Source organism: Clinocottus analis, unplaced genomic scaffold, assembly GCF_023055335.1.
Source record: "Clinocottus analis isolate CAN_PGR_092001 unplaced genomic scaffold, fCliAna1.0.p SCAF_42, whole genome shotgun sequence".
Lineage (NCBI taxonomy): Eukaryota > Metazoa > Chordata > Actinopteri > Perciformes > Cottidae > Clinocottus > Clinocottus analis.
Genome location: NW_027176176.1, coordinates 320,837 through 338,951, shown reverse-complemented (window position 1 = coordinate 338,951; position 18,115 = coordinate 320,837). Strand labels below are relative to the sequence as shown.

Here is an 18,115-nt window from a genome sequence, read left to right as displayed (position 1 = left end):
TCTTCCTGACGCCATGAGGACTCTTCCTGACGTCTGTGACGCCATGAGGACTCTTCCTGACATCTGTGACGCCATGAGGACTCTTCCTGACGCCATGAGGACTCTTCCTGACGTCTGTGACACCATGAGGACTCTTCCTGACTCTTCCTGTGGCGTTCCCGCGCTGTGGATGCTGTAGACCTGCGTCATAGCAGGGGAAGTGCAGTAGCAACACACATCCTCTCAACAGTATTGTCAGTTGTGGTCCAGCCTCTTCCTCCCTCCTCTCATGCGGGGTACCAGCAGCGGTCACACCGTTACATGAGAGCCTGTGACGTGTTCATCACAGAGGCTGAAAGACTCATTACAGTCACACGGCCAACGCAATGTTCACCAGAGAGAGAGGCGGGCGACGACCTTTCAAACTAAAAGGATATAATATTCCTTATGCTCGGGATATTGTATTTGCCCTTGGAATAGATATTTTCCTTTTTCCATTGCATTGTGAGCACCTCGATCCCTGATGGATCCTTTCCCTCCAGAAATAATTCCAGGGTTATGTTCTCTGCTCCTGGCCGCCGTCAGCTCCTTCTGCCTCTCAGCGCTGCTCCAGATCCACTTACACACTGTAATGACTGGACTGGCTTCCTTCCCAGCTGAAGCACCAAAGGGCACATTGCCACTGGAGGACCAGTTCAGTCCTTCATCTCAGTCCTTCATCTCAGTCCTTCATCTCAGTCCTTCATCTCAGTCCTTCATCTCAGTCCTTCAGTTCAGTCCTTCATCTCAGTCCTTCATCTCAGTCCTTCATCTCAGTCCTTCATCTCAGTCCTTCATCTCAGTCCTTCATCTCAGTCCTTCAGTTCAGTCCTTCATCTCAGTCCTTCAGTTCAGTCCTTCATCTCAGTCCTTCATCTCAGTCCTTCATCTCAGTCCTTCATCTCAGTCCTTCATCTCAGTCCTTCATCTCAGTCCTTCATCTCAGTCCTTCATCTCAGTCCTTCATCTCAGTCCTTCAGTTCAGTCCTTCATCTCAGTCCTTCATCTCAGTCCTTCATCTCAGTCCTTCATCTCAGTCCTTCATCTCAGTCCTTCATCTCAGTCCTTCATCTCAGTCCTTCATCTCAGTCCTTCATCTCAGTCCTTCAGTTCAGTCCTTCATCTCAGTCCTTCATCTCAGTCCTTCAGTTCAGTCCTTCATCTCAGTCCTTCATCTCAGTCCTTCATCTCAGTCCTTCATCTCAGTCCTTCATCTCAGTCCTTCAGTTCAGTCCTTCATCTCAGTCCTTCAGTTCAGTCCTTCATCTCAGTCCTTCATCTCAGTCCTTCATCTCAGTCCTTCAGTTCAGTCCTTCATCTCAGTCCTTCATCTCAGTCCTTCATCTCAGTCCTTCATCTCAGTCCTTCAGTTCAGTCCTTCATCTCAGTCCTTCATCTCAGTCCTTCAGTTCAGTCCTTCATCTCAGTCCTTCATCTCAGTCCTTCATCTCAGTCCTTCATCTCGGTCCTTCAAGCAGGTGTGTCTGCAGCGTTCATACCTCTCTGCTCATCTTTTAGCATGTTCTGCTCTGTTGGTATGACTACCAACTACACTCACTCACTCACACACACACACACACACACACACACACACACACACACACACACACACACACACACACACACACACACACACACACACACACAGAGTAGGAGCAGGTTTCCTTTGAAGCAGACAGTAAAGCTTATTTCCTGGGTGGTCAGAGTAATTAGTCCTGGAGGTTTCTCTATCGCTGTGTCTCCTGAAGGAAGCAGAAGTGTTGAGAGGTTGCAGCCTCCTCTGTGTCTCCTGAAGGAAGCAGAAGTGTTGAGAGGTTGCAGCCTCTGTGTCTCCTGAAGGAAGCAGAAGTGTTGAGAGGTTGCAGCCTCTGTGTCTCCTGAAGGAAGCAGAAGTGTTGAGAGGTTGCAGCCTCTGTGTCTCCTGAAGGAAGCAGAAGTGTTGAGAGGTTGCAGCCTCTGTGTCTCCTGAAGGAAGCAGAAGTGTTGAGAGGTTGCAGCCTCTGTGTCTCCTGAAGGAAGCAGAAGTGTTGAGAGGTTGCAGCCTCTGTGTCTCCTGGGAGATCCATGTTGAATATGATGCTGCGTACTCTTCATCAGGAGGAAGGAGGTGCGATGTAAATTGGGTCACAGAGTTGGATTCAAGGCAACACTATCAGGATCTCTTCTTCTTCAGGGTACATGTCTCTGTATGAGATTATTTAAAGTGTTGCTCATCATTTAAATATTGATTCTTAATTAGTTAATGTTCTTTTAATCTGTGTGTGCAATCCAACCGTGAAGGAAGGAAGGAATGGAGGAAGAAAGAAAAGGGAAGACATGTTTTTTACTTCCCTCCAGCCGCCACCGAAGTCTTTGATGCTGTGATGAAAAGTGATGAGAAGCTCCTGTTGCAGCCGGAGGGAGGCGGAGCCGGGCCCTCAGGAGCCTCCAGGGAGCCGGGCCCTCAGGAGCCTCCAGGGAGCCGGGCCCTCAAGAGCCTCCAGAGAGCCGGGCCCTCAGGAGCCTCCAAGGAGCCAGGCCCTCAGGAGCCTCCAGGGAGCCGGGCCCTCAGGAACCTCCAAAGAGCCGGGCCCTCAGGAGCCTCCAGAGCCGGGCCCTCAGGAGCCTCCAGAGAGCCGGGCCCTCAGGAGCCTCCAGGGAGCCGGGCCCTCAGGAGCCTCCAGAGAGCCGGGCCCTCAGGAGCCTCCAGGGAGCCGGGCTCTCAGGAGCCTCCAAAGAGCCGGGCCCTCAGGAGCCTCCAGGGAGCCGGGCCCTCAGGAGCCTCCAGGGAGCCGGGCCCTCAGGAGCCCTCAGGAGCCTCCAGAGAGCCGGGCCCTCAGGAGCCTCCAGGGAGCCGGGCCCTCAGGAGCCTCCAGAGAGCCGGGCCCTCAGGAGCCCTCAGGAGCCTCCAGAGAGCCGGGCCCTCAGGAGCCTCCAGAGAGCCGGGCCCTCAGGAGCCTCCAGAGAGCCGGGCCCTCAGGAGCCTCCAGAGAGTCGGGCCCTCAGGAGCCTCCAGAGAGCCGGGCCCTCAGGAGCCCTCAGGAGCCTCCAGAGAGCCGGGCCCTCAGGAGCCCTCAGGAGCCTCCAGGGAGCCGGGCCCTCAGGAGCCTCCAGAGAGCCGGGCCCTCAGGAGCCTCCAGAGAGCCGGGCCCTCAGGAGCCTCCAGGGAGCCGGGCCCTCAGGAGCCTCCAGAGAGCCGGGCCCTCAGGAGCCTCCAGGGAGCCGGGCTCTCAGGAGCCTCCAAAGAGCCGGGCCCTCAGGAGCCTCCAGGGAGCCGGGCCCTCAGGAGCCTCCAGGGAGCCGGGCCCTCAGGAGCCCTCAGGAGCCTCCAGAGAGCCGGGCCCTCAGGAGCCTCCAGGGAGCCGGGCCCTCAGGAGCCTCCAGAGAGCCGGGCCCTCAGGAGCCCTCAGGAGCCTCCAGGGAGCCGGGCCCTCAGGAGCCTCCAGAGAGCCGGGCCCTCAGGAGCCCTCAGGAGCCTCCAGAGAGCCGGGCCCTCAGGAGCCCTCAGGAGCCTCCAGGGAGCCGGGTGTGTGGAGGGAAAGGAAAAGCTTGGAGCTCCTTCAGCCTTCAAAACGTTCAACTAATTGCTCATGAATGTTTTTCAAAAGGCTGAAATTGATCAAACATGAACAGAGCAGGAGACACAAAGAAAACATATTTCCTATTTGCTGATAAAAATAGAGAGTTTGATGTTGGCGATAAGAAGGAAGATGAGAGTTTCTGTCTGGACGCTCACTTTAATTGGTTGTCTTGATTTGTTAAAGTCCATCAAACTTTATTAAAATGAATCTGAATAACAGAAACACTCAATGAGCGTTGTAATGACATCATGAGAGCTCAGTGTCTCACCTGTCTGTCTCCATGTGATGATGATGATGATGATGATGATGATGATGATGATGTTGTGGAGAACTTCACGTCACGGTGCTGTTAGCTGCGCCCGTTGGAGCTGCTGGCTGACGGCATGAGAGGACTCAGCACTCCATGGCACACGCAGCATGAGAGCGATTAGCTGCGTTAGCATGCTAGCTGTCTGTAGCTCACCATAAACACCACAAGAGAGGAAACGTGAGGTGAAAGCTGTCAGCCGGTTTCAGGTCTTCCTCTCTGCATATTGACTCGGTTTCAACACACTTTTCTTTTTTGAAATCACATTTCCAGACGCTTGCTCGACAGGTTCTGCTCTGTGGAAGAGGCGGCAGAGAGGGATGCTGTATCGCCCACAAACTGACAGATACGACTCATCCATCATCGCTCTGCCTCACGGGCTCTTCATACTGCGTGCAGAGGAACGGCGTCCTCCGTGAGCAGACGTGCAGCGTGGAAGACCAGATGATCAGCTCCACTTGGTCCCTCAGCAGAAGCAGAGACGCAGCGCTGTGGCTCTGCTTCTGCTGGAGCTCACTCGCTCCCTTCTGTTTGAGTAAAGCTCGCTCTCTCTCTGCTGGCTGCTGTCACAAAGTCAAACGAGGCCTCGCATGCTGAGGCTGGAGCTCAGCTGAGGGACCGCGAGGACGAGGAGGTCTCTGGAGGAGGTGTCAGGAGGTGGACATCTCAGGAGGAGGAGGAGGTCTCTGGAGGAGGAAGAAGTCTCAGGAGGGGGAGGAGGTCTCAGGAGGAGGACATCTCAGGAGGAAGAGGAGGAGGTCTCAGGAGGAGGTGTCAGGAGGAGGACATCTCAGGAGGAGGAGGAGGATGTGTCAGGAGGTGTAGGAAGTCTAAGGAGGAGGAAGAGGTGTCAGGAGGAGGAGGAGGTCTCAGAAGAAGGAAAAGGAGGAGGTCTCATGAGGGGGAGGAGGTCTCAGGAGGAGGAAAAGGAGGAGGTCTCATGAGGGGGAGGAGGTCTCAGGAGGAGGAAAAGGAGGAGGTCTCATGAGGGGAAGGAGGTCTCAGGAGGAGGAGGAGGTGTCAGGAGGAGGAGGTTCTCCTGACGACAATGAACCTGTTTCACTTTTCCCTTTGGCAGCGTCAGTGAAGCCGTGGTGGTGGAGCTGTTAGAAGGTTCACTGTCTCACTGTCTCACTGTCACTGTCTCACTGTCTCACTATGTTACTGTCTCACTGTCTCACTGTCTCACTATGTTACTGTCTCACTGTCTCACTATGTTACTGTCTCACTGTCTCACTATGTTACTGTCTCACTGTCTCACTGTGTTACTGTCTCACTGTCTCACTGTGTTACTGTCTCACTATGTTACTGTCTCACTGTCTCACTGTGTTACTGTCTCACTGTCTCACTGTGTTACTGTCTCACTGTCTCACTGTGTTACTGTCTCACTGTCTCACTGTGTTACTGTCTCACTATGTTACTGTCTCACTGTCTCACTATGTTACTGTCTCACTGTCTCACTATGTTACTGTCTCACTGTCTCACTATGTTACTGTCTCACTGTCTCACTATGTTACTGTCTCACTGTCTCACTGTCTCACTATGTTACTGTCTCACTGTCTCACTATGTTACTGTCTCACTGTCTCACTATGTTACTGTCTCACTATGTTACTGTCTCACTGTCTCACTATGTTACTGTCTCACTGTCTCACTATGTTACTGTCTCACTGTCTCACTATGTTACTGTCTCACTGTCTCACTATGTTACTGTCTCACTGTCTCACTATGTTACTGTCTCACTGTCTCACTATGTTACTGTCTCACTGTCTCACTGTGTTACTGTCTCACTGTCTCACTGTCTCACTATGTTACTGTCTCACTGTCTCACTGTCTCACTATGTTACTGTCTCACTGTCTCACTATGTTACTGTCTCACTATGTTACTGTCTCACTGTCTCACTGTCTCACTATGTTACTGTCTCACTGTCTCACTATGTTACTGTCTCACTGTCTCACTATGTCACTGTCTCACTATGTTACTGTCTCACTGTCTCACTATGTCACTGTCTCACTGTCTCACTATGTTACTGTCTCACTGTCTCACTGTCTCACTATGTTACTGTCTCACTGTCTCACTATGTTACTGTCTCACTGTCTCACTATGTCACTGTCTCACTGTCTCACTATGTTACTGTCTCACTGTCTCACTATGTTACTGTCTCACTGTCTCACTATGTTACTGTCTCACTGTCTCACTGTCTCACTATGTTACTGTCTCACGGTCTCACTATGTTACTGTCTCACTGTCTCACTATGTCACTGTCTCACTGTCTCACTGTCTCACTATGTTACTGTCTCACTGTCTCACTGTCTCACTACGTTACTGTCTCACTGTCTCACTATGTTACTGTCTCACTGTCTCACTATGTCACTGTCTCACTGTCTCACTATGTTACTGTCTCACTGTCTCACTATGTTACTGTCTCACTGTCTCACTGTCTCACTGTCTCACTATGTTACTGTCTCACTGTCTCACTATGTTACTGTCTCACTGTCTCACTATGTCACTGTCTCACTGTCTCACTGTCTCACTATGTTACTGTCTCACTGTCTCACTGTCTCACTACGTTACTGTCTCACTGTCTCACTATGTTACTGTCTCACTGTCTCACTATGTCACTGTCTCACTGTCTCACTATGTTACTGTCTCACTGTCTCACTGTCTCACTATGTCACTGTCTCACTGTCTCACTGTCTCACTATGTTACTGTCTCACTGTCTCACTACGTTACTGTCTCACTGTCTCACTATGTCACTGTCTCACTGTCTCACTGTCTCACTATGTTACTGTCTCACTGTCTCACTACGTTACTGTCTCACTGTCTCACTGTCTCACTATGTCACTGTCTCACTATGTTACTGTCTCACTGTCTCACTGTCTCACTATGTTACTGTCTCACTGTCTCACTATGTTACTGTCTCACTGTCTCACTATGTTACTGTCTCACTGTCTCACTATGTTACTGTCTCACTGTCTCACTGTCTCACTGTCTCGCTGACATCACAAGCTGACTGATGGTTTATTGTTTATTGCTGTCACACTCAAGACTTTACGACCTGTCAGGAAGGCACTGCTGCTGGATTGGTGTGTGTGTGTGTGTGTGTGTGTGTGTGTGTGTGTGTGTGTGTGTGTCTGATTGATTTTCATTCAGTTTAGTTCAGAGCGTCGTCTCTTTCAGGAATAACTAGCAACACATTGTGTGATCCTCTGACATCTTCAACCTTCAGCATCAGTTCAGCTCAGCGGCGGCTCTAGGGGTGTGTGTGTGTGTATGTGTGTGTGTGTGTATGTGTGTGTGTGTGTGTGTGTGTGTGTGTGTGTGCGTGTGTGTGTGTGTGTGTGTTTCCCCACATGGTAATCAATTAAAGTCTTTCTCCCTCAGCTGGAGGCTCTTCCCTCTCTTGACTGCAGCATTGAGTGAAACCATCGAGTCATCAATCTTTTGTGTAAATTGTCAGAAAAGCTTCTCAGCGTCTTTGTGATTGAAGTGTGAATCCTGACTGGAGGGTTATGTGAACCTTAAAAAGCACAAAGACCTCCCGCTCTGTGAAGAGCAGTTTGTCTCTGTGACCTGTGAGACCTGGTGAAGACACATTCAGCTCTTCAGGGAGCGTCCTCAGTCCTTCATGAGTCTCACGTGTCTGGACGCAGCAGATGATGTCAGCTGTTCACTACGAGTGTTTGGACTCCTTCCTGTCTGAGAGGAAGTGGAGGACACAGTCTCATGGGCTTGTGGACTGAACATATGTCCTGCTGCATTCATCACTTCTCATGTCATAATACACAAGTTACATTTCATGACAAATACTTCAGTTCACTTCCTCCGGTCAGCTTGAGGCCTGGAGGAGGGAGGATGACAGGATTCAGCTGAACACACCGATACTGTTGAGTTTGTGTGATGAAGGATTGTGACCTTTTTGGATCAGCTGCTTGGTACATCAGGTGAATGTCTGAGACAGACCTGAAGTCCATCACGGCCCGTTGAGTCACGGTAACGTCTGCAGGACTCAAACATCAGATGGACGTTGCGGTGACCTTGAAGGACCTCAGAAGAGTAGACAAGTGGAAAGTTGTGTCTTCTGTCAGTGACGTGATCTTATTGTTGTCTCTCTTCTCTCCTCAGAGGGATCCAGGGGAAGAACTGTGGCAGCGTCGTCCTGTCTGCAGAGGAGCTGAGCAATTGTCGAGTGAGTAAACCATAATGATCTAATAATCTCCCTCGTCATCGGTCAGAGAAGCCAGGTTAAACTCACATACAGCTCATGAAGCAGAGGAAGCGTGAGGACGCTCAGAAGAAGTGCACAGCCGCCTTGCAGCCGTGAAGCAGGACGCTCACGCTGTGGAACGAACACCAGCAGACCTGAGATCAGCTCACCTGCCGTGTGCTCACGCAGACCAGCTGCTGCCGTGAGCTGCTTCCTGCTGCCCCACGCAGCCCGAGCGGCTCGCGCTGCTGCTGAGCATCAGCCTGTGTAGTTGTTGAGCATCAGCCTGTGTAGTTGTTGAGCATCAGCCTGTGTAGTTGTTGAGCATCAGCCTGTGTAGTTGTTGAGCATCAGCCTGTGTAGTTGTTGAGCATCAGCCTGTGTAGTTGTTGAGCATCAGCCTGTGTAGTTGTTGAGCATCAGCCTGTGTAGTTGTTGAGCATCAGCCTGTGTAGTTGTTGAGCATCAGCCTGTTCTATTATCCGCCTCCACTCTGGAGCACTTTTCTTTAACTCTCGGTCTTGGAGGAGCAACCATCGAAAAGATCGGGTACTGCAGATGAACGATGTTGTTAGAACATGTTCCCCCAAAGCTCTGGTAGAGGACCAGGACTCTGGTAGAGGACCAGGACTCTGGTGGAGGACCAGGACTCTGGTGGAGGACCAGGACTCTGGTAGAGGACCAGGACTCTGGTGGAGGACCAGGACTCTGGTAGAGGACCAGGACTCTGGTGGAGGACCAGGACTCTGGTGGAGGACCAGGACTCTGGTGGAGGACCAGGACTCTGGTAGAGGACCAGGACTCTGGTGGAGGACCAGGACTCTGGTAGAGGACCAGGACTCTGGTGGAGGACCAGGACTCTGGTGGAGGACCAGGACTCTGGTAGAGGACCAGGACTCTGGTGGAGGACCAGGACTCTGGTAGAGGACCAGGACTCTGGTGGAGGACCAGGACTCTGGTGGAGGACCAGGACTCTGGTAGAGGACCAGGACTCTGGTGGAGGACCAGGACTCTGGTGGAGGACCAGGACTCTGGTAGAGGACCAGGACTCTGGTGGAGGACCAGGACTCTGGTGGAGGACCAGGACTCTGGTGGAGGACCAGGACTCTGGTAGAGGACCAGGACTCTGGTGGAGGACCAGGACTCTGGTAGAGGACCAGGACTCTGGTGGAGGACCAGGACTCTGGTGGAGGACCAGGACTCTGGTAGAGGACCAGGACTCTGGTGGAGGACCAGGACTCTGGTAGAGGACCAGGACTCTGGTGGAGGACCAGGACTCTGGTGGAGGACCAGGACTCTGGTAGAGGACCAGGACTCTGGTGGAGGACCAGGACTCTGGTGGAGGACCAGGACTCTGGTAGAGGACCAGGACTCTGGTGGAGGACCAGGACTCTGGTGGAGGACCAGGACTCTGGTGGAGGACCAGGACTCTGGTAGAGGACCAGGACTCTGGTGGAGGACCTGGACTCTGGTGGAGGATCGTAGAGTCCTGAGCTCGTCACACAATCCGGGCCAACCACAGGAGGATTTTGGTTCTGTTTTTGTTGCTGCAGTTGAGCCGCTTTGTGTGTCAGTTTTCTTTGTGTTTGTGTTGTCCTGAAACAAGCGGAGGAGACTCAGCTGTTAGCACTTCTTCTTCCTTTCAGACGCTTTCTAATCCTTTGATTGCACGTTCATGTCATCAAGAACAAGCTGCTGAACCCTTCTGGTTGCTCCTGGAGCTCCTCCACAGACTTGCTGCTCCTCCTGAAGCCGTTTCACTGCGTTTGCTGAGGAGCAAACTGGAACCGCTTGAGTGAGCAGAGCAGAAGTGAATGAATAAAATATCCAATGGAGAAAAAGGAAAACCTGGAGCGGAGCGCTGAGAGGAATGCTGACAATGTACTGGACTCACGGTGCAGTTCTCCTCGTTCCAGACCACGAGACGACATGAATCTCACAGTTCATGTGGCTTTAAATCAAGCAAGAAGCGGGAAGGAGCTATTAGAAAGACGTAAAGGAAGAGACACGCCGTACATCTGGTTTCCACATTTAGCCTCCGGGAGACAGAAGCACACGGACTCACAGTGACTGCTGCTCATGGGAATCCTCCGGCCTCACACCTTCACGCTCTCCTGTTGTCTTCATCAGTGCACGTCTGACTGTCACGCCTTCATCCCTCCTCTGGGACGTGGATTCTGCAGCCTCCCCTCTTTAAATATTGATACTGATTCACTCCATATTAGCACATGTCTGTTGATCACAGCCCTTTGCCAGAGTGTGTGTTCGTGCCCCAGAGCCTTAATGAGGCGGAGCAGATGAATATTTGATGCCCTCAACACATTCCATCCCATAAATGCTTTTATGTGCCGATGAGCTGCAGAGATGTTCTGCTGCCTCACAGCGGAGACGCTGCCAGACGGAGTTGAGAAACCTGCGTTTCCTTTGGCTTCCTTCATCAGAGAGTGAGCGCACGCTGCATTGCTCAACTTCATGCAGATTGCCGGTTGTGATGACACATTGATCAACTTCTGAATCACAGAACATCACAACAGCAACAGGTTGATGTTGAGTTCCATCAGGATCTCCTGTTACATGTCCTCCAGGTCCTGTTCCTCGTACCTGCTTCACTGATGCAGCTGGAGAACTTCAGGACGAGATGACGTGGATCAGTCACCATAGCAACACATCGAAATCCCCTCACCTGGTCTGGAGCAGGTTTAGTGAAAGTTCACTGGATAAGATGTTCACTCACCGGACAACACACAGCTTTACTGATGAAGCCGTACTAGTTTATATTACTTTATATTACTTTATTTTACTTTATATTACTTTCTATTAGTTCTATATTAGTTTCTATTACTTTATATTACTTTATATTACTTTATATTAGTTTCTATTACTTTCTATTACTTTCTATTAGTTTATATTACTTTATATTAGTTTATATTAATTTTATATTAGTTGTATATTAGTTATATATTAGTATGTATTAGTATATATGAGTATATATTAGTTTTATATTAGTTATATATTAGTATATATGAGTATATATTAGTATATATTAGTATATATTAGCATATATTAGTTATATATTAGTTATATATTAGTGTGTATTAGTATATATTAGTTTATATTAGTTATATATTAGTATGTATTAGTATATATTAGTTTATATTCGTTATATATTAGTATGTATTAGTATATATTAGTTTATATTAGTTATATATTAGTATGTATTAGTATATATTAGTTATATATTAGTTATATATTAGTGTGTATTAGTATATATTAGTTTATATTAGTTATATATTAGTATGTATTAGTATATATTAGTTTATATTAGTTATATATTAGTATGTATTAGTATATATTAATTTTATATTAGTTATATATTAGTTTTATAGGGACAGAGATCTTCCAGATCGTTGAGATCCGTTCTCACATCATGATGACGTCATATGAGCGCTGTACACACTGTACACAGTACACACTGTACACAGTACACAGTACACACTGTACACAGTACACACTGTACACACTGTACACAGTACACACTGTACACACTGTACACAGTACACACTGTACACAGTACACACTGTACACACTGTACACACTGTACACAGTACACAGTACACACTGTACACACTGTACACACTGTACACTGTACATACTGTACACACTGTACACACTGTACACTGTACACACTGTACACTGTACACACTGTACATACTGTACACAGTACACACAGTACACACTGTACACAGTACACACTGTACACACTGTACACACTGTACACAGTACACAGTACACACTGTACACACTGTACACTGTACATACTGTACACACTGTACACACTGTACACTGTACACACTGTACACTGTACACACTGTACATACTGTACACAGTACACACTGTACACACTGTACACAGCACACACTGTACATACTGTACACAGTACACACAGTACACACTGTACACACTGTACACAGTACACACAATACATACTGTACACAGTACACACTGTACACAGTACACACTGTACACACTGTACACACTGTACACAGTACACACTGTACATACTGTACACAGTACACACTGTACACACTGTACACACTGTACACACTGTACACAGTACACACTGTACATACTGTACACAGTACACACTGTACACACTGTACACAGTACACACTGTACACACAGTACACACAATACATACTGTACACAGTACACACTGTACACAGTACACACTGTACACACTGTACACAGTACACACTGTACATACTGTACACAGTACACACTGTACACACTGTACACAGTACACACTGTACACACTGTACACACAATACAGACTGTACACAATACACACTGTACACAGTACACACTGTACACAGTACACACAATACATACTGTACACAGTACATACTGTACACAATACATACTGTACACAGTACACACTGTACACACTGTACACACAATACATACTGTACACAGTACATACTGTACACAATACATACTGTACACAGTACACACTGTACATACTGTACACAGTACACACTGTACACAATACATACTGTACACAATAGATACTGTACACAGTACACACTGTACACAGTACATACTGTACACAATACATACAGTACACAGTACATACTGTACACAGTACAGTACACAGTACATACTGTAGTACATACAGTACTCAGTACACAGTGTCCCTGCAGACTGGATCACAGTCCAGTACACAGTACATCCAGTACACAGTCCAGTACACAGTACATCCAGTACACAGTCCAGTACACAGTACATCCAGTACACAGTCAGTACACAGTACAGTACTCAGTACACAGATCACAGGGTTGTGTAAAACACAGCTGGCTTGTTAGTGAACACGTTTGTGTCCGTGATGAGAGAACATGGTGGAAGCTGCTGCGTGCTGCTCATAACCTTTATTTAACGCTTTAGAGACACATGGATGTGTTGAGACACTCAGACTCATATGACCGTCATGAGTACAGGATGCATATCATTACTGTAGATCACCATGGAGGTGGACTCATGATAACAAGACTTATCCTGCTTCAACTGATTCATGATCATGAATAATACATACTGAGACATACAAGTGTTCAAACTCCTAGTTATATGTAATCTACACACATAGGTTACATGAATATACTCATAGCTCATGATACATATGTGCATACAGTACATATATCCTCATAAGTATATATTAACTCGTATACTACCAGCAGGCACATTTAAATATCATCTCATTGATTTGGTGATGAGGCACTTAAACTTAGCAGAAACATTTTATTTAGTTTGACACGTTTGTCTGATATGTTGCTTCAGTGACTCGTGTTACGCTGCGTTCACAACAGGAAGTGTTGTGAATATTCACTACGCTTGAACGTGAAGCACCATTAGGTTTTGTCATGATTATGGACTTAAATTCATCACATGTAGTCATGATCATCTTCTGCTCGTCAGCAGAGAAAAGAGGCCGTCTTTCTCTGAGTGTATTTGTCATTTTAGAAAGAGAACATCATGAATTTGGCGTTTGACTTTTCTCCCTTCTGAAGAGCAGCGGGCACACACAGTTATCCTGAGAACTGACGTCTGGTTAGAATGAAGGAGAGCGTTTGAGGGAGGATCCACCTTCAGGGAAGCACATGACCTGTAGTCCATCATCTCGTTAGGTTGAGCTGGATAACAGGACTTTTGATCGGATTTGTTGAACCACGTACGTGGAACAGGGCCCTGGTCCTTCAGGAGAACACGCTGGCTGCTGGACCCAGAGCCTCCGTGGAGCTCGGCTTCATGCGCCACAGCTCTCACATGTTCATGTGCAAGATACGTTTAGCTGAAGGAACTATTCCAGATGGTTTCAAGACCTTCTTCAAAGTAACTTCCATCCATCATCAGTACCGCTTCTCCTCTTCAGGGCGCTGGAGCCGATCCAGCTGTCACAGGTGAAGGAGTTCACCTGGACGAGTCTCCGGTCCATCAGAGACACACAACCATTCACACCTACGGGACATTCAGAGTCCCCATAACCTGAGCTGCATGTCTTCGGACTGCGGGAGGAACCGGAGAACCTGGAGAGAACCACGCTGCCACGGGGAGAACATGCAGCCTCGCTCAGACCTGCAGATGTGTGTAACTGTGTAAACTGTGCACATTATAGAGTGGAGCCTCTTCCTGCACTGTGATATTCATTTATCTTCTTTATTTTGTAATTTTGTTGTTTGAATTGTGCAAAATAAATAGAGAAAATAAATAAAGAGATGAAGCAGCGAGGAGGTCGAGCAGCAGGAAGGAGGACAGGAAGCTGATGTCTGCTGTCAGCTGCTCGTGTGCAGCAGCAGAGCAGCGTCAAGAGAATGAAACGGTTCTTCTATGTGGAGGAGGTGTCAACGTGTGTGTGTGTGTGTGTGTGTGTCTGTGTGTGTGTCTGTGTGTGTGTGTGTGTGTGTGTGTGTGTGTGTGTGTATGTGCGTGTGTGTGTGTGTGTGTGTGTGTGTGTGTGTCTGTGTGTGTATGTGCGTGTGTGTGTGTGTGTGTGTGTATGCGCGCAGGGTGAGAGCAGGAATACAGATAAAGAGTGCAGTGCGGGGGGCCATGAGTGTGTAAGAGAGGGAGGTGTGTGTGTGTGTGTGTGTGTGTGTGTGTGTGTGTGTGTGTGTGTGTGTGTGTGTGTGTGTGTGTGTGTGTGTGTGTGTGTGTGTGTGTGCTGCCTGGCTGTGAGCGATAAAGACACAGTGAGGACCCTGTGGTTCAGTGCATACAGGAATTTAAATGTGTACAGACTCTTTCTCTCTCTCTCTCTCTCTCTCTCTCTCTCTCTCTCTCTCTCTCTCTCTCTCTCTCTCTCTCTCGCTGCATGCTGATTGGCCAGCTAGCCCTCAGCCAGCACACACAAGGTGCAAGCGGCAACATTAAGAAGCTATTAAGCTATTGTTAGCGGCGCCGCGGTGGCCTTCAGCAATCTCCTGTTGGAGCATCGGAACATTCTGTAATGAACCCACTGTGTTCCAGAGATTAGCCACATCCATCCCACAGATAAGAGCCAATAACAGCAGGGTGCCGGGGACTCGGTGATGTTCGGTTTCATGATCAACAGGAAATGACGATCAGGCTGATCTGTTTGAGTTCAGCTGCACCTGTTTGATTGTTGAAGATTGTGTTGCGTCATTGTTGCCACTAATGGAAGCTTCTGCTGTTTGTACCTGCAATCAGGTTGTGTCTGTTAATATGTATTATGTTATTAATACCCAGGTGATCATGTTGTTTATGTTTTGATTCATTATGTTAATAATACCCAGGTGATCAGCTCCACGTAGGCCTCCACGTGGCCACCAGGCCACAAAGCCACTAGGCCACAAAGCCACTAGGCCACTAGGCCACAAAGCCACTAGGCCACAAAGCCACTAGGCCACCAGGCCACAAAGCCACTAGACCACAAAGCCACTAGGCCACTAGGCCACAAAGCCACTAGGCCACCAGGCCACAAAGCCACTAGGCCACAAAGCCACAAAGCCACTAGGCCACAAAGCCACAAAGCCACTAGGCCACAAAGCCACTAGGCCACAAAGCCACTAGGCCACCAGGCCACAAAGCCACTAGGCCACAAAGCCACAAAGCCACTAGGCCACAAAGCCACTAAGCCACTAGGCCACAAAGCCACTAAGCCACTTGGCCACTCTGCCACTAGGCCACTCGGCCTATAGGCCACTAGGCCACTCGGCCACTAGGCCACTTGGCCACTCGGCCACTCGGCCACTAGGCCACTAAGCCACTCGGCCACTCGGCCACTAGGCCACTAAGCCAATCGGCCACTCGGCCACTAAGCCACTAGGCCACGAAGCCACGAAGCCACGAAGCCACTAAGCCACTCGGCTACTAAGCCACTAAGCCACTCGGCTACTAAGCCATTAGGCCACTCGGCCACTCGGCTACTAAGCCACTCGGCCACTTGGCCATTCGGCCAATAAGCCACTCGGCTACTAAGCCACTAAGCCACTCGGCTACTAAGCCACTAAGCCACTCGGCTACTAAGCCACTAAGCCACTCGGCTACTAAGCCACTAAGCCACTCGGCCACTTGGCCATTCGGCCACTAGGCCACTCGGCCACTAAGCTACTAAGCCACTAGGCCACTCGGCCACTAGGCCACTCGGCCACTCGGCCTCTAGGCCACTAAGCCACTCGGCCACTAGGGCTCTAGGCCACTAAGCCACTCGGCCACTCGGCCTCTAGGCCACTAGGCCACTCGGCCACTCGGCCACTAGGCCACTCGGCCACTCGGCTACTAAGCCACTCGGCCACTCGGCACGCTGGTTATTGTTAACCTGCTCACCTGGAAGGTGAAGCCAGAGCGTATGCCATCAGAGAGGAAGCAGGACATTCATAAGACAAATATGGAGTCATATCTGTCGACCAGCAGGGTTCCCTGTGTCATGTGATGAAATAGTTCTGTTGCCATATAAACATTTAGCATTAGCTTCTGACAAGATGTTCACAATATGTTTGTATATATATATATATATATATATATATATATATATATATATATATATATATATATATATATATATATATATATATATAATAGCAATAGGCCTAAACTCCTCCAGGCATTAATGTGTTATGTGAAATAGAGTTAAATAATAAGTAACAACACCTACCCGCCCCCACATGTCGCCCCCTGCAGGACAGCGCCACCATGCAGTTCTGCGCCAACAAGCTGGACAAGAAGGACTTCTTTGGCAAGTCGGACCCGTTCATGGTCTTCTACCGGAGCAACGAGGACGGGACGTGAGTGATGTCATCAGAAACATGGCACACAATTCAAATCACCTAAAGAAGAGTGGGAGGCCAACAGAGAGGCAGCTACAGGAGACATGTGTATTAATAGACATGTATATAAATATACATGTCTATTACACATGTATATTCATACTCGTGTAGAACCGAGCTGCACTGCTCAAGAGGAGTTTCCTCTTCTCAGCTCCCATGACAACGCCTCCCAGAAACACTCAGGGGGAAGAACTCATGTACAAAACATCTTTAGAAAAGAAGCAGAAAAGCAAGAATATAAATAACACAATCTGGGCTTTGCGTCAGAGGATAAGTTCTGTCAGCCCGCTCTGCCAGAGACGCTTCAGCGAGCGCTTCATTAGCGGTCTCCGGCTTCTCAGAGTGGCTCTCACAGGGTGGGAGACCCCCACCCGTGGGCCCGGTGTTAGTGCCAGAGGGCGCCACATTAGAGGCCTGCAGGCTTTACATGGCTGCAGGCGCTTTGTGGAGCACAGTAGTCCAAAGCTCCAGGGATGTGAAGAGCCTTGTTGCTTTTAGAGAAGGTATTTGGGGGAATTGGATATGAATTCATGTCACAGATATTTGCATATCGTTGTCATAGTAGATGTCGAGGGAAAGGATTTCAAAGCCAGACAGAAATATCTCATGATTCTCTGTGGTCTAAAACAGCTGGTAAACAACATCTCTCTCCCTCGCTGCTGACCGTCGCTCCTCTTCAGTGGCTCCGCCCCTTATTTGCATATTCATATCTCTACCTGGCTTGTGTAATGAACAATCATATTATGATTTATTTCTCTTGTTTCCAAACTTCCTCCAGCTTCACTATCTGCCACAAAACAGAGGTGGTGAAGAACACGTTGAACCCAGTGTGGCAGCCGTTCCCCATCCCAGTACGGGCGCTCTGCAACGGAGACTTCGAAAGGTAGCGCACGTTTAGGATATGTACGTATGTGTAGGGGCTGTACGGTGTGTTTAGGGGCTGTACGGTGTGTTTAGGGGCTGTACGGTGTGTTTAGGGGCTGTACGGTGTGTGTTTAGGGGCTGTATGGTGTGTTTAGGTGCTGTACGGTGTGTTTAGGTGCTGTATGGTGTGTTTAGGTGCTGTATGGTGTGTTTAGGGGCTGTATGGTGTGTTTAGGTGCTGTATGGTGTGTTTAGGGGCTGTACGGTGTGTTTAGGTGCTGTATGGTGTGTTTAGGGGCTGTACGGTGTGTTTAGGTGCTGT

General features: G+C 48.8%; 1 protein-coding gene across 3 annotated transcripts in view; it reads left to right on the top strand.

Annotated features, from left to right (window-relative positions):
- Window positions 1–18,115, top strand: part of cpne5b (copine Vb) — a 67,123-nt gene that overhangs the window by 31,970 nt on the left and 17,038 nt on the right. For all 3 annotated transcript variants that reach the window (XR_011079898.1, XM_068598981.1, XM_068598980.1), the window contains 3 exons: window positions 8,011–8,074; window positions 16,784–16,887; window positions 17,708–17,812. Coding sequence is in view for 2 of the 3 variants with exons in the window: in XM_068598981.1 (XP_068455082.1) it covers window positions 8,011–8,074; window positions 16,784–16,887; window positions 17,708–17,812 (273 nt within the window). In the remaining variant the exon portion in view is untranslated. The remainder of the gene's footprint in view (window positions 1–8,010; window positions 8,075–16,783; window positions 16,888–17,707; window positions 17,813–18,115) is intronic.